The 26,741-nt window shown below is 45.9% G+C and overlaps 1 protein-coding gene across 1 annotated transcript in view; it reads left to right on the top strand.

Annotated features, from left to right (window-relative positions):
- The window catches only part of LOC144140130 (leucine-rich repeats and immunoglobulin-like domains protein 1), a 42,976-nt gene extending 17,211 nt beyond the window's left edge, over window positions 1-25,765 (top strand). Inside the window, exons 5-6 of the mRNA XM_077672285.1 lie at window positions 20,221-20,348; window positions 25,748-25,765. Of these exons, the coding sequence (XP_077528411.1) occupies window positions 20,221-20,348; window positions 25,748-25,765 (146 nt within the window). The remainder of the gene's footprint in view (window positions 1-20,220; window positions 20,349-25,747) is intronic.
- Window positions 25,766-26,741: the final 976 nt, after the last annotated feature.

Genomic DNA, 26,741 nt, shown 5'->3' with positions numbered 1-26,741 from the left:
TGAAATGCGGGAGAGCAAAGCGTCTGACGCGGCTTTGTCGCAACTTGCCACCGACATGATTGCGCCTGTTTTCGAAGGCGCACGAGTGGCTTCGCCGCACAGCCGAGGAGTGATGCGGGGAAGTACTGCGGCGCTGGCCCATTCGTAACAAGGGCGAAACAGGAGGGCGAAGAGAAAAAGCGAGAGCAGGAACTCCAGCAGGAGGAAAAGGGACGACAGCGTGTGCTGGAGATGGAGCACCTCGCTGGTTTAGGCATCTCGAACTAGGCTTGAGAGTGCCAGCAGCGTGCAATCTGTGGCAAATGAGCGATCTACGTTGCGAATGAGTGATAAATGCGACACTACAAGGTAGGACCAGTTATCGGTCTTTTGCTGGTAAATTTGGAGCGTACGTGCGAGAAGGCCCAGTTTAGCCGACACACATGGCAGCAAAAGATGCCTATGCTTTTGCCAAATGAGGCATCAGACATGATGACTCACTTGCCAAAAGAGGTGGCGGAGTACTCAGAGAAAGCGAAGTCGATCCTCTTGCGTAGTACATGCTGTCTGCGGAGGCATTTCGCAAGACGTTCCGTGAAGCCGAGAGAGCGAAGGGATAGTCATACTCTGAGGTCGCCTGTAAGCTATAAACGGCGACACTAGCGGAAGGAGGCAACACAAGTCCGTGGGAACGAAAGGTGTTTCTCGAGACACGAGTTCAGAACCGAGGGACGGTGTGGCAGAGCCGGAAGTAGCGACACTGAACTGTTTTAACGGTGCAGCTAGGCGTAGCGAGGAATCCTCGACTGAGTTAGTCGTTAGCCTTCTGCCACCAGTTTAGATACTCCATACCCAACAGAGCTCGTAGTGATTCCGCTGTTGCTTGGGATTGATCCGTCCTCTGAGACCGGGCAGGCCAGACAGCGATATTACCTTTCGTCTACTTTCCAACGGGGTCGTGTCTTCGCGGCCTTTAACGTCCCTGACGTCTAGGCCGCGTAGCCGTAACATCCGCTGCACGTTTTTTAGTGGCAGTGGCAGCAACGAAGCTGTCTCAAATAAATTTTACGATTTACCTGTCAAGCTTCTAAGCTGCCAATGGGAACATATGCGCTTTTGAGATTAATATATTAGGCGCCAAAAATTATCGAATTCATGACCGCATTTATTGCGAACACGCTCTAGCCTTGCTGGTCCGCTGAGCGGAGAAAAATGTGTAATGTCCCAGTCGAAAAACACAACAGAAAAATACGACAGAATGATCCTGTGAGGGAATGGGACATTCTGTAGTCGGTAGTAAATCTTGTCCTGTAGTCTGTAGTAAACCCAGTCCTGTGGTCTGTAGTAAATCCTGTCCTGTAGTCTGTAGTAAATCCTCTCCTGTAGTCTGTAGTAAATTCTGTCCTGTAGTTTGTCGTAAATCCTGTCATGTAGTCTGTAGTAAATCCTGTCATGTAGTCTGTAGTAAATCCTGTTCTGTACTCTGTAGTAAATCCTGTCATGTCTGTTTTCGTAGTAAATCCTGTCATGTCTCGAATTTCAACTTCTTTTGCATAATAAATTTACTTCCCGTGATGTTTTTTCTATCAAGTACCTGAAGTATGCAGGATATGCATAACAATTTCAATAAAAATATGACCAACAAACATAAGCATTTGGGGGAATTCTTGCCTTTCTGGAACAAGCTTAAAATTGTTTTCAGTGAATAAATGATTTCAGAAAGCTGTTCCAAAAGGCAATGTAAGCAATGCAACAAGTGGTACATTCATGCATGCAATACAAAAGTTTGATGTTACGCAGATTGCACATGCCTGATGCATGTGCAGTCGCAGAAACTCGTGGACACGCACACTGCACACGCGGAAACTCGTGGATGCGGCAGCCGCAGAACGTAACACTGGAACACGCCGGAGACAACGCGGTCTCCAGCGAATAGCGAGGCCGATGCTCGCGCTAGGCCTTTTTTCTTTAATAGCCGTGTAATTACAAACCCGCGTAGCTGTTAAGAAGAAATACAGAAGTCTTTCCTTCAGGAACACCTAAGTAGCGCTACAAAATTTAGCTTGACTCATTTGGGCACTTTTCAACTGATTTGGCCGTGCTTCTGAAGCAGGGCCTAATCGTGTCCCATCATCGCGTTCCGTCAATGACGCTCAATCTGTTCATGAAAGCAAATTTATTCTCCCGGATAGAAAAAAAAACTATTAAACGAGCATGGACAATAACCGTTCGAAAATTCGTTCCTTATACTAGTTAGGACCATTAAAACACAAGCAAACGAATATTTCTTGAGCCTGATTTATTTAAGCAAAACTCGAGAGAACGTGAGAGAATTGAAATGGAAAGTCAATATTGAGCTGGAATGCTTGCCTTGGTGAACCTTGATCCGTTGACAATGCATTCGCACAGCAAAACGTGGAGGGGTATCCTGTGGCGAAAAGCGCACGTCTCTGTGGTGATGCACTATCTCGAAGAGTATGCACGCCCGATACCTGCCGAAGTCACGCAGGGGTCATTGCAAGTTCAGTCGATTGTCGAAGCACATCGCACGCATTCGAGATCACACTGCCTGCGAAATTCGTCGTATTCACTCGCATCAGTGTGCCGATAATCCCAAGCACCACGGTTAGTCGTGGCTAGAGGAGTCCTCACTTCGAGATGCTTGAAATCCGGACCACTGATCTTGCTTTTAGCACAGCTTCCGAAGCTTGAAATGTTGCGGCTGATACTTCGCGGAGACATAAGATGCACGTTTTTACAAAAAGTTAGGCGTAACTTCAGCTAGGCAAAGCGCCGATGTTAAATGTGAACGAGCCACTCGGCCACGCTGCCACCGCCAAATTTTGACCGAAAGACGAAAAGCAGGAGGGAACAAAGGAAGGGTAAGGAGGGAACCGGCCGATCACGAGAAGTTGTTTCGCGACCCCTTCTCACCCCTCTCGATTCTTCGTATTGGGGTCTCCCCGTCCCGCGAGTGCTGTCGCGCCGCGACATGCCTTCAGTGGTGACGATGCTTCCCCGAACTTCTTCCGAAGGGCCGGGCTAGAGGGAAGGCGCGCGTTTTCTTTCTTTCTGCATTTATTTTTTTAACACATCTCAGTAATGCAACGAGTTCACTGGCGCCGTTTCTTTTTTGTTTTTCACACAGATAGCGGCAACTGGTTCGCTGTTTTTAAAATGTTATTTTAACTATTTAGGCTTGATTGGACACATGTTTCGCGTTGAAATAAACAAATTGCGTGCTAAAAAAATAAAACAGCACGCAGATTGAAACAATGGGGCTCTCGACACCCAGAAATACGTGTCAGAATGTGCGCTGCAATTATTACACCACGTCTTCAAAAAGCACGTTTTGTTGCTTGTCCTTCATGCGTCCGTTTTGCCGACGGGCTACCCTTATTGCCTCATTCTTTTATCAAAGATTGTCCACAGTACAATATATGCAATTGCAATTCCCTCAAAGAATTAAAAAAATTTGCAAGTTCTTTATGTATCCATTTCTTTGGTTATGGGGCTACGCTTAGATGTTGCAACATTACAGTGATTTGTGCTAAGTTGCGTTGTTAATTGCAAACACGACCGGAATGCTAATGGCAGTAATGCAACAAACGTTCATTGCAACAGACGCTTGCTATGTTAAATGTGAACGAGATGACCGTCACTCGCACGCACCATTGTTTTCGTGCAGCGCACGCTATAAAAGTGGGAATTCGCTGCACCGCACAGGCCGAAAACACGAAGTTTCGGAGCATCTGCGTCGATCGCGGCGCTGGAATACAACCAGTTAACCCTCTAGGCGGCGCGCGGCATTCCCGTGTCCAGCCAAGCAGCGGTACCACACTAACTATCCTGTTCGTGCTATCCCGTTTGGCCTGTCTGAAGCTCTGTCCTCAAAGGCAATGGCCCCGTGTTATTCGATGCTCTCCAGCAACCACCCCGCTCGTTGAGCGCGGCGTTTTACGTTTTCTGTTGTCTCCAGCGTATTACATCGCTCTCTCGATAGAAAATGTGGTCCCCGCGTTGATGTTGTCCAGCTCTGCGTTTTCCAGTGTAATCTGTTCTTTCCGGCGTATTCCACCGCTCTCCTAATGCTGGAAAACGCGGTTTTTGCCGACAGGGTAAGCAAGAGATTTTGTAGCAATACTGAACGGTCTGTCGTGTGACACTTTTGCAATGAATCTAAAATTCTCTTTCAGACTGTAAAAATCTGCAGGTACTACAAAATGTTCGGTCGCATGGCAGATAATAATAGTAATTACGGAATGCAGTCGTAGTGGCTGAAGGACAGTCTGTGGTGCAACAGAAATTTGTGTAGTGCCTACAGGGTGTTGCACAACAGAAGTTTCTGTAGTACAACAGAAATGTCTCATGCGACAGACATTTTGTAGTTCTACTACAAAGGTTTTTGTAGTGGGGCTACACAATGTCTGTCGCATGATAGATATGTGTGTTGTACTACATGAATTTCTGTCGTACGACAGACATTCTGTCGTCCTACTACAGAGATTCCTGTCTCACAACAGACCATCCTGCATTCCCAACAGAAATTCCTTTTGTGCGACAGAAATGCCTGTCATACGACAGATTTTCTGTAGTTGTACTACAGAAATTCCTGTCGCACGACTGACCATCCTGTAGTCCCAACAGAAATCCCTGTCGTACGACATAAATGCCTGTCGTACGACAGATTTTCTCTAGTTGTACTACAGAAATTTCTGTCGCACCACAGACCATCCTGTAGTCCCAACAGAAATCCCTGTCGTGCGACAGAAATTCCTGTTGTGTTTTTCGACTGGGTGGGCGATTGACAAGGTACCCAAAAGGGCGACACACGAGCTGTACACAAGGGCTGTACACGAGCTGTACACAAGGGCGATGCACGAGCTATACCCAAAAGGTCGACATGTCGACAGTGGACCTGTATTAACTAACATTAATTGGCGCTTCCAGTACCTGGGCTAACCCACTAAGTTTGTCTGTATTTGTTTCATGGGTTAGCAAACACATCCCAGTGGAGCGATTTAAATTCTGCTCTGTAAAGCCGGATTCACTAAGCACAAATGCATTGCTAGAAAGACATCTAATGAGGGGAAATATAAGCAGTGTAATATAAGTGAGTATTCGTAAATATAAGCAGAAATATAGAGAAGGCAAGCGTTGCAGGGGGCGGCAGAAAGTTAGATGGGTAGATGATATCAGGAAGTTTGCGGGGATAAATTGGTCGCAGTTAGCACAGGACCGGGATAATTGGAGAATAATGGGAGAGGCCTTTGCCCTGCAGGGGGCGTAGATAGGCTGGTGATGATGATAAGCAGTCTGACGCAAAATGAATGGTTCCAGGGCCTTTTTTAAATACCCAATCACTGCATTACGTCACGTTTTTTATTATAGATCACTGCATTACGTCACGTTTTTATTATAGAGTCAGAAGGTAGGAGTCTATCATAATTACGCTTGTTAATTTGTCGGATTTTGCGTTTACTGCGCGTGTATTCGGTATTGCACTTTTTGTTAAGTTCAGACATTGCGGGTGTATTTGCCAAAGAATGAAAAGAATTATTGAAATGGCCCCTTAAATGCTGCTTGTCCATTATCGTTTCGAAACTTTTAACAACAGTTCTCATTTTTAGTGTCCACCATGTGCCCTTAGCAGACAGCCAAAGCCTTGTGGATGCATGCACAAAAATATTTTTGATGTATACCTAATGATTGGGTACGCGGCTACATGTTCCCTGAACATGCGTAGACTGGAGCTATCTATTACAAAGTACCGCTTTGGTGCATAATGATATGTATTTTGTGCGGCAAACTTTCGCAAAAAGAACTTTATGTTAACTGAAAGGGCTGTAAGCTTCGTGCCCGATATCACTTAGACTGCAGTTCTCTCAATATTTAAAATCTATTCAATTGTACATCATTGGCAGCTGTTTGTCTTGTGTTACTCTCCAATTGTACGTTTTAGGCACCTGATGTCACTCATTGATTTTGTTTGTTTAGCTGAACCTGCCCTGCCAGCAATCATTTCTAATATTTTAGGATATTCAGTTTGCATTTCTAATGTTGGTTTGCACTGCCTCTGATGTGTAAGGTGTCAAATGTGGCTTTTAAACACAGATTTTCTGCCCACATTATTGTCAGCATATTGCAGATAGCGCGTTCTAAGCTTAAGCTTATGAACCTATGGTTCCACGCGATTGCGTTTAAACCTACCTCAAAAACATTACATTTTAAAACAAACGTGATACCGGTGTGTCAGCTCCGACCTAGTTAATATTGTATGTGGTACTGAGGGTTCTTTCATGCATGTCCGTTATTAAATTTTGAGTCGTCGGATACATAGAGATAACCCAGATGAAGACAAGGATGGACCAAGGGCGCAGCCTTGGTCGTCTGAACAAGGAAGACGAGGATCATAGGAAGCCATGGACATTCCTAGCTATCTCTGTTATCTACTGGTATTTTTGTTAGTTGTGTATCTAATCTAAATACTGTTTTCTTTATTTGTGGACGTGGACTTTTTTCATCATCAAAACCGGGAAGGAAGAAGTCGGGGCTACTAAGCCGCGGTATCATATCCCATTGGTAAGACCGACGTCGGTGACCAAAAGGTGGAAGAGGCATTGTTATAATCCGGAAACAAAAATGCACAAGCTGAAAGTAAAGAAAACAGCTCGTCGGCAACAAAACACAAGGCTTGCAAATGAAGCGAGGAAGCGAAGACAGTGTTGGATGCTCCTGATGTGGAACTTCAGCCTTACTGATATAGCGGATGCAGTCCAACAATGATCAGCTGAGCAAGCTGAATGCTGAGGTGGAAAATGTTTACCTGACGACGAGTTCGCGGCGGAGTTCGACGCAGTTATGAGGTACGATGACACCGCCAAAGGCATGCTGGGCCAGCTGAAGGCCAAGAAGAGACCGCTACGGAATGGTCAACGCCGGCCGGGATCGACAGTTCACGAAACAGTTCATAGTCACGAGCGTCATCTCCACGTAAGCTCCATGAATGTAAGCTGCCACTCCTTGCCCGGTGTGGCAGTCCTGAACGTTTCTTCAGACCCTTACTCTACGATGATGACAAGCGTTCTTCTGAGAGCATTGCCATCAGACGTCATAGTTTCTTACCACCGACAGATACCACACCGCATGCTAAGGTCAGGTCTTTTAGGCGAGAGCCACTCGGCGTACTGCTGTGTCGCCGGAATCTCTGGATGGTGAGCTTGAAGCGCTTTTGTCCTACGTAATGAGCTAAGTAGAGAGCAGAGAACGGAGTCGGATTGACAGCAGAAAGGAACAAGATCACCCGAAGTCACAAGAAGGCAAGAAATGCGTGCGCATGCCTCCATATGCAGCGGTGCTGAGTTATAGCGCCTCGGGAGAGCACAAGTGTCCATTCTGCGACTCAGGCGAGCACTCTGCGGAGGTTACGCAATTGGAATATTACTCACAAGGATAGATTAAAGAAGTTGGCAGCTGACAGACGCTGCTTTCGTTGGACTATGAGAGGGTATTTTTCTGAAGAGTGTCACCGCAGTGTCAACTGCAAAAACTGCAACGGCCAACATGTAACATCGGTTTGCAATCCTACTGAGGCATTGATAGAATAGATGACGTAAGGACTTTGGATGCCAGTACCCTGGGCTACAGCAGTCGGCTTATTCTGGACACACAAATACTGCTAGAAACTTGACGGTTCTGGATCCAGGGAAGTCAGCGGTGGGCATCATGGATGGGGGAGTCAGCACTCTTTCTTCCGCGAAGATGTCTCTCGTGCCATTTGTCAGCGGGAAATTTGGAAGAAGAAATGATTTTCGCGCGTTCGGGCGCGATGAGTCATCAAAAAGAGAATGCCGCCTTGTGCAAGTGGTTGTACGTAGTCAGTACAGTGACGTTCTGTTTTCTCTGGAAGCGTTGGAAGTTCCTTCCATTTGCAAGGAAATCGTGCAAGTGCCCTCCTAGAGTTGCTTTCTTTTATCTACCGAAGACAGCGGTCAGCCCATTGCGGACGAGCTTCTTCAGCCAGGCATGGCTGCTGTACTGGAGATTAGCCTGTTTATTGAAGTTGACCACCTCTGGAAGATCATGACAGGAGAGGTGTGTCATCATCCCGGAAACAACACTATGATCTCCCTGAACTATATTTTCGGTTGGATGTTTCAGCGGCCCCTTTCCGTACTAAATTCATCGGATGTCACATCGAATGTAAGCGCGCTGAGCGCAAGTCAACATGTGAGCCGTGAGCCACCACCGCAAATAAATGTCCCGTCTGCGGCGAGAAAAGACATGAGAAGACCGCTGAAAGAGTGCCATTCGGTTTCTATACGGCGGAGGTCAGATGCAAACGTATCTGCCTCACGCAAGCACAAGAAGGGCCAGATAAGTGCGAATCGGGGTTCGTCGTCAGAACGATTTTGTTTTCACGCTGCTGAAGGCACAGTTAATGTGTACCCAAGGGATGCATCTCACGAGAGCAGGAAAGGCAGCCAGAAGAGCAGAAAAGGAAGCGAGTCAGAATACGCGCTTTCGAGAGCAACACGCCATGTCAGTGAGAATGATCGCTGTTCAAGCAAGGACAATCGACCTGAAGAAGATCAAGAGAGGCGCCGTCGTTTTTCTGTGCGTAGAGTGCCAGTCGTGAGTACACAGCCACTTTTTCCACAAGGCGACCAAGCTAGGCAGAGTATTGGCAGTGCACCAAAGCAAAGATATTGGGTTCAGAGTTTGTAGGCTCAATTGTCTCGCGGATATTGCGCTCATAGGACCTTGAGGTTCCAGTTTTCAAGGGTGACTGGTCAACTTCGTTTATCTGTGGGGCGGGGAGGATATTGCATTTTAAGTCTTCGGATATACAGAAATAGCCCATATGAAGAGGAGGACAGACAAAGGGGCAGCGACCGTCATTTCAAGGAAGAAGACAGGGAAGACGAGAATTATGGGAGGGCCTGTTCATTTGTAGCTATATAATATAAATACAATTATTCTTGTTTATTGTGGACTTCGACTTCTTTTTTTATCACTGGCCCATCCATTCCGCTGGCTCAGGCGAGGGGCGTGTTTTTAGGCGCCTGGCACCTTTCCTGTTTACCGTAATCATCTCGGTATAAAAATGTCCACACTTTAGATAAAAGGCACCATGAAGACCACATACAACTTCCCTCTAACCGAAAAATTGGCTCTGCACAATACGTCATGCCACTTTTAGTGGAAACTTTGATCAAACAATTCATAAGGATAGATTAAAGAAGTTTGCAGCTGACGAATGTTTCGTTGCACTATGAAAGGGTATTCTTCTGAAGGGTGAACTGTGAAAACTGCAATGAGCAACATGTAACGTCGGTTTGCAATCCTACTTGGCAGAGCAGAGGAACTGATAGAACAGATAACGTAAGGACGTTGGATGCCAGTAGCCTCGGCTACAGCAATCGGCCTATTCTGGACACGCACATACTGCTAGAAACTTGACGGTTCTGGATCCAGGGAAGTCAGCGGTGGGCATACGTCCGTGGCATCATGAATAGCGGGAGTCAGCCCTCTCATTCGCGAAGATCTCTCTCGTACCCTTTGTCTGCGGGAGATTGGGAAGACAAACTCATCTTTCAAGCAAACAAAAAAATGCCGGCGACTCAACAGCTATCCGACACGTCACTAATGATGCTATAAAACGGAAATGAATTCGAGGCAGATGCTATGAGTGGCTTTACGAGCTGTGATAAATGCTGGACCATGTTTTAAGTGGTTGTCGCAGCTGTGTGGTGGCTCATAAAATCAAAAGTACAGCGCACCCTTTTGCGGCCGCTGTTTTATCAGCAGCGAGTGAACATTTATATGATCTAAACTTATACTTTTATCACGAAAAGCAACAACAACTTCGAAATTATTCAAATGAAAATGCGGGAAGAAGAACAAAGGCTATGAAACACGGAAAATTCCTGCAAGGTTTTTCGACTACGCCAAAATTTTAGCGGGTTCACGACGCCATTTAGTCGTACTGGCTTCCAGCTATGAGCTGGTCCACCAAGTGTGCCACAAGTTGTTTGCCATGTCATATATCGCACAGTAAGCAGGTAACTTGGCAGCCACAGCAGCTATGTTTCCCGTTGAACAAAATTTTTATTGAAATGAAGTGTATGAAGGATGCTCATTTGGTTTGGATGCATGCTATAAAATAATAGGAAATGACGCCGACCACATAGTTAGTACGTTTAAAAGATTAAGAGTTTTGCTCCTACACGGTAGCCATGCGGCGACAGACACCAGGAGCAACTGCGCTGCTTGAAACAGGATGAAAGGTATGAGCATGGCACTGGTAAAAAACATAAAAAGACTTCCAAGGCGTAGTTCGTGGCACTGTTTGCATATGCTGATGTACTGTGAAATACGGAAAACCACCAAGAAAGTGCAAAACTTCCCAATTTTTCATTCCACGATGTCAGAAGTGACATAAATGAGAGAATATTAAAAACAATCAGTATGGTGATTCTGTAGGGCAGGTGAGAGAAGAAAAAAGAAGAGTTAAAAACAGCTAACATGTAGCTTTGAGTGAGTGACGTCAAAATGAGGATATTTAACCTATTTACTCGCGTAATGATCGCACTCGCGTAATGATCGCACCCCTTAAGTATGTCGTCGAAGTTTTTTTGTTTTATTTCCCGCGCAATGAACGCACCCTGAACTAGCCGCGGCCGTATATGTCGTATGTGCACAAAGTCTAGCTGATGATGACCGTGCCTATACGCACGCTTCCTTCCCTTTCGAAGAGGACGTGGCTAGCTGATTGCCGCGGGCGTGCCGATATTAGCGATATCGGCAAGCATGCGTTCAATATTGATGAGGAAGAAACTCTCACTAAATGCAGATAATATACTCACAATACAACGAAAACACGCGCTCAGGTTGCTGAGTGGGCCGTCATGTCTGTCTTGATGTCCAGCACTGTAGGAGTGGCAGAAGTGTTGTCACCTCGCAGCAAACTCGTACCGCCGCGTTCGGTCATTCATGAATACACGGCATTTTGCATCACTTTGCAAAGCAGCTCGTGGCGGTGTACGGAGTTATTATGTGTTTAATATTTGTATATGCTCATGAGAACAATCGTAAAACGTTTTACGCAAAACTTGCTTGTGTTTTCTGTCCTCAAAGCGTTTTGGGGAAAATTCACCCCGCGCAATGAACGCACCCCTAAATAAAGATGAAATTTTTTCAAACGAAAGTGCAATCATTACGCGAGTAAATACAGTATTCCTAAATATCCTCAGCCTCATCGACGCTGCTGTCGTGCATAAGTCGCAATTTGCTCAGCACAATGACACTGTGCGTACGGCAAAAAGCAGGAAACTGACATTTTAAGCAAACAGTAGGTCGCAGCGGGTGGTTAAGGCGTTGTGCAGATGAGCCCAAGGACGTGGGTTCGATTCCTGGACACGGCAGCCGCATTTCTCGTGAAGGCAGAAAGCGAAAATGCCCATTTGTTCGAGATTTAAGCACACGTTAAACATCCCCAGGTTGTCAAAATTAATCCGGAAGCTTGCATGGTGGTGCGCCTCATCGCCTGTGTAGCGTTGACTCGTTAAACACCATATTCAGGTCGCAGTGTGTCTGTCGTAATGCAGCAACAGTGTTGTTTTCGAATGAAGTTGCATATATTACATAAAGCGTAACAGTAGTTTCGTTCCGTTAGACGTAAATTTTTTTACTTGACCTTTAATTCCACGTAACGTCCATTTTCATTGTCTTATTTATATATTTGTTTAAAACACTGCTATTCTTTCAGGTGGCAGCACAGTTAAAAGGTGAACAATACACAATGATCACAAAAACAACCAATAATGCTGTCCTTCAAAGTTTTCAGAGGATTTGCATCTTGTGAACACCTCGGCAGACAGAGAATTTCAATCCACAATCGATTGTAAATGAAAGAAAGTTGCAAGTAATACGCGCTCAATATTACTGAAGAACTACTGGTTTCAATTTCGGGTTCTGTCAGACGGGAGTAACTTTTTACTGTGGATTACACCGGACATCACTTTAACTTAAATTTCAGGTTACATCAGACGTAACTTGAAGCATATGGATAAGGTTACATGAGACATAAGTCAATGTTTCAGTTTGGGTTGCGTCAAACGCATCCGGTTAAATTTTTTGCACAGCCTGCATGTTAAAGTCAGCTTCTTCTGCAACAACCCAGTCATATAATAAGCCAGACACACTACAGGGCAGGTATACTTATGAGCAACTTCAGCAATAACACACTGTTTATCAATATGGCATTGGTCTACAGGTTTAATCGAGTTGGTAAATACATGGAAAATATATACCTGTCATTCAGCAATATTCTGGTTTTTCATGACAGGATGCATTGCGGATGATCAAAAACCAACGCTTGCATTCTAATTATGTGACATTCAGCTCTTAGCTAGGCTAAATGACAGCTTATTTTCTTTTTTCTTTTTGGTAGTTCAATAGTTATTGCAAGTGCCTGTGTACATCCTTCCTTGAGGCCTGCAGGACAGCACCACTTCTTGAACATGATGGTGACTGAACGGATTTGAAAGAAGCGGTTATATCCTATTTCTGTAATAAAAAAGGAAGTCAAAGAGGTAACAAAAAGAAAAAGAGACTCCCACTCCTAACTATCGCACTAAAATGCATAGTACTATCGCACTACAATGCATAATGATTAAAATGCACAGAAACTGAAAGGTGTCATCCAGCAACATCAAAATGTATGCGTTCACTCGTGTCAGTTGTGCATCTGGTAGAATATTTGCCTAAGCAATGTGCATACTACCACTAAAAAGAATAGTATACAACCAACGACCAACGCAGGCTGCCGGTAATGGACCTGAAAAAAAACTGATGTTGGCTCAATATACCATGAAATGAAGAACATTGGGACTAACGCTTAGGGTCCGGATAAGAGCTGCTTTGTATAATACAAAAACTCGCGTGTCAGATAATGTAGGTAAAGTTACCTAAAAATAAGTAGTAGATTTGTGCTGGCCATGTAATAAGAGGAAATGACAACCAGTATTACCAGGGTAAATCCATGGAGAGACGATGTAAGTAAAAAATAGGGGGCAAAGAATGGACTCGGATTGCTTAGGACAGGAGCTGTTCGTGGTCAATAGGCGAGCCTTCTTCCTGCATTGGACTTAAATAGACTATTGGGGATTGATGCTGAGTATGTGTGCACTTGTGTGTTTTACCTGATGGGATGTACTAGAAAAGCAGCGACAAGAACGGGCCACAGTCACAAATACAGAGGTAAAAATATGACGTAAAAATGACGTAAAAATATCGAGTCATGTGCAACCTTCCTGTCGCAAAGCATAAGGTAGATTTGTAGCTGAAAAAACTTGCAACCAATGCTATTGAACAGTGCAAATGAACCTACACTACACTCTTTCAATGGCATTACTTTTAGACAGATTCTCCTACTTTGACACGACAGACTAAATGTAAAATTGGCTTGGTTGTCCGTTTTAAAGGCTGTCTTTCCGTTTTTAGTGCCTGCTGTTACACCTAAGTTTTATTTTCAGTTCAGAAAAGTTTGCTTGGCAACTGTCAAATGTTTAATCTTGCCCAGAGCTTTTCATTTTCATTTTCGAAACAAAGAAACATCACTCATAAAAATTTACCGCAAGGCTGAATTTCGCTCGTAGACATTCTTTACAGGGACATTCAAGGCTAAATATTTCGCTTGAACTGCCGTAAGTGAAGTTTTAATTCTGCTTAGTTGCCGATGATGCTCTGTTTGCATGGAATAAACAAATTATTGTAGCGCTTTTCTCATCTCCCCCCTCCTATCTTGCATATTGTAGCAGAATGTGTATAAACTACCACGTACTTCTTGGTAAAACTAAAAGCAGGTTTGGGCCATTTTACAGAAACTGCGTGAACGACCCCAGTGAAAGGCACAGCTGATGCCTAACTTAGTTGCCGATTTGCTGGTGGTAGCACATCACAGTAATGAGCAAGAGATGTTTCATGTACTATACTTGGTAGTTATTGTTTAAGGCAGCCATAAAGCCAAGGCACTTGAATACAGCCGTTGTGAGTGCATCTGTCGCACTTCACTTCCACATTCCAATCAGTTATTCCACCGCTGCATGGTTCTAAGCTGTACTAGTCTTCTATTGTGGTAATATCTGGCACCGAAAACACAGCAAGTATTTCACACCCTGCAACTTCTGCAACCGAGGAAATAGAGCAAAGGCAAACTTCTGTATCCAGCAGGTAAGAAAGGCTGTACATAATGGCTGTGGTGTTTGGCTTCATTGAGGCAGAGAAGGGGACAGGATACTGAGAGCAATAAGTTACACTTTGTTTCCATTGCAGTTTCGAATATCGCGGCCTAATATTTATGGGACATGAAAAAATTCTTGTAAACTGTGTACTAACAGCACCTTAATTGTATTTGCAAAGGGAGGGATGCTCAGGCGATGTTACGTTTATAAACTCCATTGCCATTACATCTAGCAGCAAAAATGAAAAGCACTGTACTTTCACTGCGTAGATGTACGGATGCCCTGAACAAAAACAATGTTCGGTCCCCCAAACAATGACCCCACAGCACTAGCTTTGTGATCACTAAATGTTATGATCACTAAAGAACCGTATGGAACCCATCCAAGACGAGGTTGGAAGCACACAAGGGCTTGTGCTAGAAGGAGCCAGTGCATCTAAGAATTTTGTGGGGAGCTCTACAGCTAGACTATTGTATTGCTGGCTGAAATGCAGTGCCACAGAATTATTGTTTAATGTCACTCTTGTCCATGTCCTTATGGCTATGATATCGAAACAAATAAAGAGGGGAACCATGCACAAAAATTTCTTGTAGTCAAGCGCCTTAGTTCCATATAAACAGAACAATGTCACAGTGCTGGTCCGTAAAATCAGTGGAGTAAAAAATTTACATGCAACGTAAACAATAATGAAACAAATGAAAATTTCTGCACTGAGAAACAGAGAAACTTTTGCTAGAAACTAAGCAACAGTACAAATTTGGGCAAAGGTACACTAGCCTTTCTAGTACTGCGTAAAATATTTCGGTGGGCAGCACTTAAATGCATTTTTACCACTCCCGCTATTGAACTTCGGTTACGCATTCAAACCCAATTGTCTCGCCATAATTCCTAGAAGTACGCAAGCTGAGTCAGTACAGCAGGCATAAAAAATCACAATAACATAACGTCGGAAGGGCACACCTTGTTAATCTCGACACGGCATTGTTTAACCAGTGGAAATCTAGTATGCTTTATAAGCCTCAGATGAAAAGCCTTGTTTCATTCTTTCAGTGCGCATACAAGAACACAGTGCGGTTCCGTCTTGATCTGTACAAAATGCGTTTGGGCATACGAAACATGTTCACACTTCCTGATGCGTAAATAAAAAGAAAAAACGGATGCATCACGTCGCGTAGAAAATTTCCTGGCGACGACAAGGGCAATTGCGGGCTTCAAAAAGTTTGGCTGGGGATCTTGTACCATCCTCCAAGGCGCAATTTTTTTAAGCCACCAGCGCTCCAACCACCCAACGAGTGGTTCTGGGGTTACACACACAGAACCGGGAGAATTTGTGGCACAGTTGGCACACACCACAGCAGCTGTCCCCAGCTCGCACACAGCATTTCGAATCGCCTAGAGCCTGACAGCGCAATGGGTGCCAGCGTGGATTCAAATATTTTTCGGTGCATAACAAAAGTATCGCAAAATCGCTTATATTCCCTCGGAACAGTTTAGAAGTTCTACAGGCAAATTATAAAATGTATTTGGGACAGCTCCCTTGCTGCTACTACCACTAAAAAGGGTGTAGCGGATCTGACGGCTGCGTGGACTCGACGTCGCGAACGTCAGAGGCCCCCAAGGCCGCGCCCACATTCGAAAGTAGACGAAACGTAATATCGCGGCCGGACCTCGTGTGGCTCTGGCAGCCGGAAAAAAGAATGAAAACACCCTTTGGGGTTCGCCTGCCGACGATATCGCCAAAAGCACAAAGGATGACCAGGGAGGCAGAACATTCGGACACACCTGCGGCAAGACATCCAGCGTGCACCTGCCAAGTGGCATCACCGTATTCACACTTTGCGCCGAGTCTCAGAGGACCTCGGGGCGCCGGAGAACGAAAGCGCACGCCTTGCTCGAACGGTGGAAATTAGGGCAGTTTTTTCCGCGCGCTCCAGATGAGTATCAGAAAAAGATCGATGTCCACTCGCAATACCAAGAGCTCAAATCGCAGCTCTCATAGCGAAAAGGGTCCTCTAGACGCCTGACTTTCTCGTTCGCTTTGCGTTTCCTGAAGCATGTTTCGCCCTTTGCGATTGCATTTTGTTTTTGTCTGGGATATTTCCAGATGCGCAAAATGTCACCCTTGCAAGTTTGTATGCTTGGCTAAAGTACTGCTGGGGAAAAATGTTGCTAGTTTTGTAAGTAATTGCATATTTTTGTGGCAATAAACACCTGATTAGTCCTCACACTTGCCGGCGATGCGGTTGTGTCTTCCTGTGTTGTTCTGTTGCTTGCCTGACCAAGCAAGAGACATTCCTGGGGAGCCACTATTTGTCCAGTCACCAGCCCGGTAAATCTCTAGCACATTGTCGTTTGGGCAAGGCCTGGAGTAAAGCGTCTGCCGAGCGCTTCGCTTCGAGAGCATCCCTGCGGACCAAGGTTGAAGACTCTTATCGATCGGGATCTCGAGCCTTCGGCGGAGAAGCTGATACCTTTTTGCGCGCTCCTACCACTCCTACCATATTCGCACATCCTGCAAGTTTTTCGGAGTGCCCTGGTGTGTCAGAAAGCGGCCTCGGACAAGTCCCAACATGCCGCAGTACGGCCAGCAGGCGGACGTGTCGCTGTCGGGGATTCAAACTTCGGCAGCGACAAACGCTTCATGTAGCGACATGTTTCCGTGGAGGCGGACACTACAGCCGAGATAGCCTCTCCCCTCTTTCTCAGACTAAACGAGCGCCGCTACTACTGACCCCTCACGAATTCTGGAAAGAGTGTTGTGTGGGTCTGTACTATGTTCGCGCCGTGGGCACAAAAGCTTTGGGAACTCTGCTATGCTCGAAGGGCTCAGCTCGAGTCCTGTACGGTCAGCTCGCCCGAAGGGGTATTGTTGCTGCATTTCTTCAGCTAATCTCCCGCCATGCAGTAAATCATTTAGGTTGTCCTCGGCTTCTTATCTTCACCTCCAAGGCAGCTACGTTTGCTGGCCGCTCGATCAACACGCTACCACGGATGACGGAGTCTTCGGAGGCCGGTTGGGGGATACCTTCTTGCATGCAACAGCATATAAAAGCCAGCTTGCTGATTTGGCAAAATGTTTTAATCGTGGTGTGTTCATTCTGCTCTATAATCCAGAGTTTTATAAATACAGAACCCTTACTTCACACCATTTCAGCACCGACGAAGAAGGGTGTTCATTATTTCAGCACACTTTTACCACATGGGTGTAAAGCAACAAATAGGGGTGTTTGAAACTAAGGCAAAGGGTGTCAAAGACCACCAACCAAGAAAAAGGTTGTAAATGACTTCCAACTTTGGAGGTCAATTTCAGCCATTTGCACAGAAGAACTTGAACATTTTCTACAAGTTGGCAGATGTTTTGTACTTTCTCATGTTTAGAAAAATATGATTGGGCGCATTGTATCTCCAGCCGAGCTGTTTAAGCTTAAGCTAGGTTCGCTGGCGTTAGCAGAAAAATCCACCAAAAAACGGCACCGCCAGCAAAGGGTGCAGCACCACTGATAGGGTATTATGACAGTGAAGCCAGCTTTCGCGCATGTTCGAGTGTGAGCACAAGGGCCGCATGCGTAAGCGCACCTCTAACCACACGATTTTAAAGGTCTTTTTTGGATAATAAAATGCAAAAGCGGCGCCGCTTGCACTAGGGGTGCAAGGACGACAAAACAGCAGAGCGGAGGGATTGACTTTGGTTGTTTCCCTCTCGGATCCGCCGTCAGTGTGGGGAACAACAGCCTCGCAAAATCCGGCCAACTTGGCCTCACCCATCAGTACGTAGCCTGGCCTATCAAGAACACCGCAAATCCTAACAAAACTTAGCCAAGCCTACAAAAACCTAGCCAAACTAGCAACACCGGAAGAAGCCATTTCGAGCCCCAGATGCGCTGTTTTTTTTTATTTTGCAAGTGAACACCTATTTTACACCTTTTCACACCTTACAGCAAAACCAAGTGTGTTGCAGTCGGTCAACTCCCTTTTTCACACAAAGAGGGCGCAAAACTTCATATTAGGGTATTGGAACCTGAGAAAAAGGTCGTACTGGCTTCCGAGCAACCTTGTTCCACTTATAGTGCACCTTTTTAAGGCAATATCGGTATTAAAGGAGCCATGAAGAGAAAATACAACTTCGTTTAATTTGAAAGAACTAGGATTCAGTATCTCACTCAGCTCCATTAGAGCCACAAAAGATGTTTTTTTTACGAAAAAAAAAGCAAGAAGTATTTAAAAACTTTCAAATTTTTCGCCACAGTGACGTGTTATGAGCAAGAATGACGTCGTACGAGCCAACAATAAAACATAATTTTCAGTGCGTTAACTGCGTTAGCATTCAAGTGATGCGGTCAAATGGAACTAGAGGCCCCATTACAGACGTCCAGTCATGTGTCGTCACGACAGGTCAGTTAGGTGGCCGCCAATCGCACAAACAAGGTTCCGTGACGTCATAGAAAAGTTGCGGGATATTGGCTAGGGGGTCGCGACTGCTTCACACGTTTTCTTTAATATCTCCGTTATTTGTTCGAAGATTGCGATGATATTGGTATCATTGTTATCGGGACTAAGCAGTCTTTCTAATAAACCTAACTTGTCTTTTGTCTTCATGGCTCCTTTAACAATTTAGTGTGAACTTCATACGTGGGAACGGTGCTGAGCACAAACAAACATAGGATATATTTTCAGCAAATATTCAACACATGGCAGGTACGAGGTAGCGTTCTTTTAAATTAACGAAGGTGTGGGCTGGATTTTTCGGGAGCAAATAAAAAGAACGCGTCGAAAGCAGTATTTTTGGGCGAAAATACGAAAAGGGCTCCCACTCAAGCCTACGCGTTCTGGCAGAATTCGAAGTGCGACAGGTTCCAATAAATAGAACGAGAGCGAGGGAAAATTCAATTGAGACTTGGGCAAACCTCCACCATGTTTATCGTGCGGGAACGAGAAGGGGCGGAGAGAACAGGGGCAGTGGCAGCGCAAGAGTTTGGACATTTGCAGCGAAGTGATCTATTATGCGGCCAATTCCCCCCCCCCCTCCCCCCCAGTCTGTCATTCCACGAACCGGCGAAAAAATCTCTTCCGTGTAATGAAGCGAGAGATTATGTATGAGAGCAAATTTTTACTACCGCTGCACCTGATCATAAGGGCAGCCTGCTATACCAGCTTGCTATAATGAAGCTTTGTTGCATTTATTGCAAATGCGTAATACCTTCGATAATTAATTGGAGGCGTCAGAAAATTTTGTAAAATAATGTCATGCTTACTAAAGCCATGAACACCATGACGTGGGTTCGCTAACGTTCACTGGGCTCCGACACAAGCTCTAACTTTGCTAGTTATGCACGGTGCTGGAACTGAAGTCACAGGGAAAGACGGCGCCCTCACCCCCTGTATAAAACCAAACAACGTGAACAGTGAGTCCTTCCGGTAACACAATTTACCCTAATAGCAAATGCATGGCATAGAGAAAATTTAGGAGAGTGCAAGCTGCTGCAGCAATTCAGAGCCACTTCGTATACAGCTTAAGCAGCATACCAACGCTGTCACTAAAACTGATTATTCTCATCGAATCCGAAGACTGTAATTGCGTGTTTTGTTTATGAAATTGCCACTATATTGACGTTTTTAGGCGTCCAGAAAGATTTGTGAAAACTAGGTTCACAAGAACCCTCGGAAGGTTTATGTGCCATTGCACGGACATCTTTTGACAGCAACAACTTTATTCGTTTTCTCTCAGACAGCGGATGTTTACCGCCGTGCTTATTTATGCGACAATGTTTCAAACCTCTCACTTGCTGCTCTAAACTCGCCGTCTGATATCATCAGTCTAAAACGTGCTTGTGTGCGGTTTGCAGGCGCGAGTTTAAGGCAACGAACGTTTTCCTTTCTCTTTTTTTTTTCTGTGCCGCTGCAATGCACTAAGAATCACCCTCATAAGAGGAACGTTGCTTGTTCCTAAATCTGCCGCTGAAGTGGATGGAACGTTCGCCCCTGCTCTGCGCCGCAGTCCCGCCGCGCCTGGTAGCCGACGAGAGGCAGCACGTCTGGCGCCTGGCTGAAGGGAGCGACGTCCAGATGGAGTGCTTCGTCTTCGGCCGTCCAGCGCCTCGAATGGTCTGGCACAAAGACAACCAGGTAGGGGCTGTTCGGCATTTGGCACTTTTCTTCGCTCATGCTTGATTCGGTTCAGAGCCGTGGCTTAAAAAGACCGGAAAGGCCAACTCAGCATGAAGACAGGTATCGCACGAAGACAGGCAAGCACGAAGACGGGTTTCGCCACTTATACAATTTCCCGCCCAATATTTTTGGCATTCGGATTCAGATTATGAGGTGTAAACCTTCTTAGCTACACCTTGACTAGGAGGCTCGTCGTAGCGGGAAGCTCCGAATTATTTTTGACCACATTTAGGTTTTAACGTGCGCTGAAATCTCAGCACACGGGCCACAACAGTGTTAATATTACGTACCTAGAATGGTGAACCGCGTGATCGGTGGAGTTTGGCTAGGCGTTTTTCTAAAACAGGCGATCGCGCAGCAAGCAGATAACGGTGATGATGGTGATGTAGGCGGCGGGGATGATGATAATGATGATAGAGGTAGTTTAGTTTGTTATTAAAACAGGACAAAAAGTCTGGCCTGTAGGGCTTGAGAGGCAGTGCCTGGCGGTCATCAGAAACGAAGTAAATACATAGCAAATACACAAAGCGGGAGAAGCTGGCAGTACATTTAATATCTGTTTCTGAAAAACTTCTTTAGTTTGTACCTTGAACTTGTGCTAGACATATCGCCAATGAGTCGGTTTAACGCAGCCAGAACATATAAGAGTTCCATTCTACGTCCATACCTTCTTTGCAGCGGAAAATAACGTAAGGCTCTTATGGTCGGAGATTGCGTTAATGTACAATAAATGCACGCTTCTCAAAAGCAAAAATCTCAGTAAGAAAAAATTGCAAAACAAAATGTTTCAATCTAGCAGTTTTGATTTAGTCGAAATGTTTCGCCAAGTAAAACCGAGAAACGGCGACTCAGTGCGTTGTCGACAACGTTGCCGGCGGAAAATTTCGCTCTCTCGCTATTTTTCGTCTGGCTCACTGTGCAAAAACCCTGCAAGTATAGAGCGCTGTCTGCTCCGGAAGTAATCACCATCCCAGATGATTAAGGGCTACACTAGAAAGATTGAACCATGCTAGGACGGCTCTTCGGGACACAGACAGACAGCACTCCGTCACCACAGAAGGGTCTGGACACCCTGGTGTAGTAATTGGCGGCCACCTCCCGTAACTATCCAACTCATCCCTCGGCCCTCAGTCCCCAGCAGCTGTAGAGCACCTGTCCACGGCGGCGGTCACAACAGCGACACAGCAAACGATGCTAAGGATCTCTGAGTCCGGACAGGCCGCCATTGGAACTTGACCCTGGCAACGTTTAATGCACGCTCTCAGTCTAGCGAGGGAAGCGTAGCTGTACTACTGGAGGGAGCGGTCGGGCACTATGCGTCGTAGTCTTCGTTGTGTTGTCAGCGGCAGGTTCGGTCATGTCGGGTACGCGTCGCGTCGTTTTGCTGTCATCGTGTTCTGGATTCACGTCAGGGTTAGATTGGGTCGTCGGGCTGAGGGCATATCGTGAATCATGGTATTTAGCGAGTCGCTGCGCCGTTGGAGGTTTTTAATTTTTCCGGGGTCATGCAACTTTACCTCCAGAAGTTGCTGCTTTTAGTTTATTCCGCGTTGGTTGGGGGACCTTCCACGTGAGAAGTCAGCAGTGCTGCGGCAGTTCGGTGACAGATACGGGTAGGGCGATGGTGAACGGTTGAAGCCGGCTGGTTCTCAGTTGGCGCTGGATGGTATTCTTCGATCTCAGCTGGGCGCTGGCCGTATCGGTGGCGTGGGGCGTTGACTGAGAACCCTCGCAAACCGACTCTCTTGTAGGGACAGCGACGGTAGATGTGGTCGGCCTCTACGCAGTGGTAGCACAGCGGGTGATTATCGGGCGTTCGACACACGTCGGTCTTTCTTGGTGTCTGGTATTGGTCTACAGTGCGTCGGGCGGGCGGCATTGGACGGCGGTATGGCTCGTCCTCAAGACGACGGGTTGGAGCAGGGCGGGGTTGAGTAAGAGCTGCGGAGTAGATCATCGCTTGGGGCTGACGGGGTGCTTCTGAAGGCGTAGAGGTCCCCAGCGCCTGTTGAACCTCCTCTCGGATGACGTCAGTCAGGGAAGCCACTTGAGGTTGCGTCGTTGGAAAAAGATTCTGAAGCTCCTTCTTGACCACTGCTCGGATGGTCTCGCGCAATGTATTTGAGCTTACAGTTGCGGCACCGATGGTCTCCGAGACCAGTGCGTTGACAGGGCGGTCGTACTGCCTCGTTCGAATTTCTACCGTCTTCTCCATCGCGGCCGCCTCAGACGCGAATTCCGCCACCGTGTTCGGCGGGTTACGGACTAGACAAGCAAAAATCTCTTGCTTCACTCCTCGCATTAGAAACCTGAGCTTCTTTTTTTCGGTCTTTTCGGGGTCCGCCCGGCGAAAAAGTCGCTTCATCTCCTAAACGAAGATCACGACACCTTCGTTGGGGTGCTGCGTTCGAGTTTCAAGTAAAAGCGCAGCTCGCTCTTTTCTCACCATGGTAGTGAAGGTCTTAAGGAACTCCCTTTTTAATTGAGTCCAGTCGGTCAAAGAGCTCTCATGGTTCTCGAACCAAGTTTGAGCAGCATCTTCTAAGTAAAAGAAGACATACCGGAAAGTTTCTTCGTCGTCCCACCTGTCGAAGATGCGGACGCGCTCAAGCTTCTCTAACCATTCTTCGTGGTCTTCAGCGGGGGCTCCCTGGAACGATGGCGGTTCCCGGGGCTGCTGCAGGACGATTGGCGACGTTGTTGTGTTGGTTGCAGCGTTCCTTCTCTTGGGCCCTTCTGGCAGAAGACCGAATTCGGGTAGCAATCCTTGCAGTCGGCGGCTTTCTCTGGTTGGACTGGTTGGCTTCCCGATGTCGTAGGGAGCATAAAGGCTTAGTACACAGCACCTCTACTAGATGTCATGAAGCCAAGGACGAAACAGTTGTCTTGAAGGAGAAACAAGTTGATTGGAGCGAACCTCTGCTCCCCTAGAAACTTAAAAGAATACAGAGGCGGCGAAGCAGCGGTCAACGAAGTGACCTGCACAGGCGAGTGTCGTCGAATTGCATGCCGCGGCGTCTGCTGTGCAGGCTTTTATCTTTCGGCGCGAGTGTTTCTGGAACCGTCGATTCGCGTCCAGAACATTGTAGATCACACAAGATTGTTCTGGGCTAGCGACGTTAGGGCGAAACAGCCTGCTTATCTGAATGTGATAGCCCGTGCGGCATAAAAATAAAGAATTGAAGACGCTCTTTGCTAGGAACGCAGATAACACAGCCGGGCGTGGCCCGGCAGTAAAAACAAACGATAAATAAACAAACCTATACATGGTTCGCGGCATTATACTACCAAATCTTGTGTCATCGTCCGCATTTATACCGTTTTTGAAATAGGTTGCTCTCCTTTGCAAAGTCAGTAGTTTAAGCCGCAAAAAATCATTAGGGCTTGATAACACCCACATAGGTGATCTCTGCAGAAATATTAGGTATTTAAAAGGTGTTATTTTGTTTATACTGAACAACATAAGTGAACATTGCTCTTGGCCAGACAGTCTAAACTGCGCACGCGTTGTTCCCCTCTATAAAGGCGGCAAGAAAAAGGACCCTTTAAACTACCGCCCTATTTCAGCTGTATCTTGTTTTTCTCAAAATCTTGAAAAGCACATATTGGGTGTCATGACTTCCTTTGTAACCAAACATGAGTTACTGAGTGAACATCAATACGGGTTCATCTCCGGCGCGTTACTTGAAAAGTTGTCTGATACCCTTCATAACAGCATAGATCGGAATGAGGTTTCGTTTGGGTTATTTTTTGATGTTAAGAAAGCGTTTAACACTGTGAACCATGGTATATTTTGTACTAAATAAAGCATTATGGCTTCCGTGGAACATTTCTATCTCTGCTTGAAAATTACCTTCGGGATCGTTCTCCCTTGGATCGGTGCTGAGTGATAGCATCAGACTTAAGAGAGGTGTCCCGCAAGGGTCCCTCTTGTCACCTCTTCTTTTTAATTTGTATGTTAATGACTTAGCTACCCTTGTTAAAACTTCGAAAAGTTATCAATATGCTGATGACACCCTGCTGGTATCTGGAAACTCTGGTTTTTCTCTTGCTCTCTCAAATCTTCAAGACGATGCCAGAACGGTAGCGGATTGGTTTGAAGAAAATTTAATAACAATCAACCCTGTAAAAAGTCGACTAGTTTGTTTCCGAAATCGACAGAAAACAGTGCCGAACGACTGCTTCATTACAATACACTCATAAAATTGTGCATCTTGTTCCTGTGCCCTATTTTCTGTGTCGAGTCTGTTAAATACCTCGGTGTACATTTTATGGGGATCTTTCGCCGAACACACACATGGCTTACATATGTAAAAAGCTTAGAACTACTGACTGTATGCTGTACAACTTAAAAGTGTTTCTGCCTTTCTCTGTTCAAAAAATACTAGCTCAAACTTCGTTATGGCATGTGCTGTTATTTTAACTGCTCCGCTACCTGGAAAAAGAGTTAACAGTATTTTAAAAAACATAGCCAAGAGTGTTCTTTATAAGTCACACGTGCGGATTCAGACAGTGTATTTACGGTTAGTGGTTTACCGTCATTCGACACATTGTTTATGCAAATCGTCGTGTTAAAATATTTCTGGTGTACGGATTACCGAACTCCCAATGTTAAACCTATACCTCTGCGGCACATACCTCGACATATGACGCCAAGGGTCCGTACCCATTACGGAATGGCTGCGCAGCCATATTATGTTCCTGCTATCTTCAACGAATTGCCTGACGAATTGTTCTCTTCAACAACGCGGAAACACTTGCGTGCAGCAATGCTGACATTAGAAACATGCTGAAGTATGTGCGTATGAAGTTTGTATGCATGAAGTATATATGCGGTGATTAGTAGCTATATTTTGTTCTCTAATTGTTTTCTTCTGATGAGGAAAATGCCACCCATGTAGCTGAAACCCATGTTGATTTATTGTATCTTTGTTTGTATATTAGATGCAACGCATCTCATGCTCGCCCCTCTGTCCTTCCTGCGTCTGTCCGGCGTTGTCCGCACAGCTGCGCCTCTCTTGCTCTCTTCTCTCCGATAGCGAACACTCTCTCCCAAAGAGCTGCGGGTTGGCGCAGCGCGCTCTCCGTTGCTAGGCGCCGGTGGGCGGCGCTGCGCACGCGCAGTACTCTCTCTCTCCGCGCTGTCCTCTCCTTCGGGCGCTGTGAATATAAAGCGGCATGCCGCGCTCCGACGGTCTCAGTCGAAGGTCGTCCGCGTTACGCTTGCACTCTCTCGCAGTACTCGACGATTGCTATCGTCGAGCCCCTAACTGTGCACTTTACGGACCACAAGGCACTCATTCTCGTCTGCAATAAAGACCGTACCTGAGCATACGTGTACTGTATGTGCATTGCAGTTCGGATCGTCTGGATAACCGCCGGCATTAATTACCCTAACCTTTCACGGGCGATACGGTTCGAAACGGGTGAGGGCACGCTTCCTGCCGGGGATACTGCTCGGGCGTTCACGTTATTGACTTCGCTACTTGCGCGCCAATCCTTTTCGAAAACAAAACGGAAAGCATGATGGCCGACCTTGAAGCGTGACGAAAGCAGCCTGTCTCGTAATGTAGAAGAGCTGTAGTCTATGATTTTTCAATTAGAACAGCTCACGGAAAGTTTTGATTTACATTTCGTTCACGTTCTCAACCACTTAGGAACTGTTTATTTGAGGAAACCATTTATAGCTGATTCTCCAATAAGCTCTCGCCGTGCAGAATTATTGTGACGTCACAAACTCGTAGAACCCCACAGCGTACGGGGCGTTGTTGCCTGTTTTCACGTTTCTGGCAGGTTCTGCTTTACTTACCATCTACTGGTTGTGCGAATGGGGTTGCTAGATTCTCGACTTCGTTCTCCATCAATAGAGGCTAACTTGTTTCCACCCTTTAGTGTCCCTTTACGCACATAATGGACGACATAATTAATGTGCGGACCGATTCTACACCAGGCTATATACGCCAGCGAACTTAGAGAATGAGAAACTACTGAGCGTACAAACATACTTTGCTATGTCCCACTAGTAACAAAAGAGGAAGTACAAAAGGCACTCAAGGGGATGAATTGAGGAAAAGCTGCAGTTGACGAAATCATGGTTGCTTTTTTATGTGAGGGGGAATTGTAAGGGAAAAGCTTCCAAGGCTTTTTTCACAATGGTTAAGGACTCTAAAGGTACCCATTGCCTGGGAAAATTCCAAAATATTCTTGATTCAAAAGAATGGAGATGGAGAAGGGAGATAGGATATATAGACCCATCAGTCTACTGTCGCTTCTATAAAGTCGTTCACCAAGGTAACAGTTAACCGCGTAAGCGACAGCTTAGATTTCCAACAACACCGAGACCGGCTAAAT

The sequence above is a fragment of the Haemaphysalis longicornis genome, unplaced genomic scaffold, assembly GCF_048455015.1.
Source record: "Haemaphysalis longicornis isolate Haplotype H1 unplaced genomic scaffold, Haemaphysalis longicornis Haplotype H1 scaffold_1, whole genome shotgun sequence".
Classification (NCBI taxonomy): Eukaryota; Metazoa; Arthropoda; class Arachnida; order Ixodida; family Ixodidae; genus Haemaphysalis; species Haemaphysalis longicornis.
The sequence above is the reverse complement of the archived record's forward strand: the minus strand, read 5'-3'. Positions and strand labels throughout refer to the sequence as shown.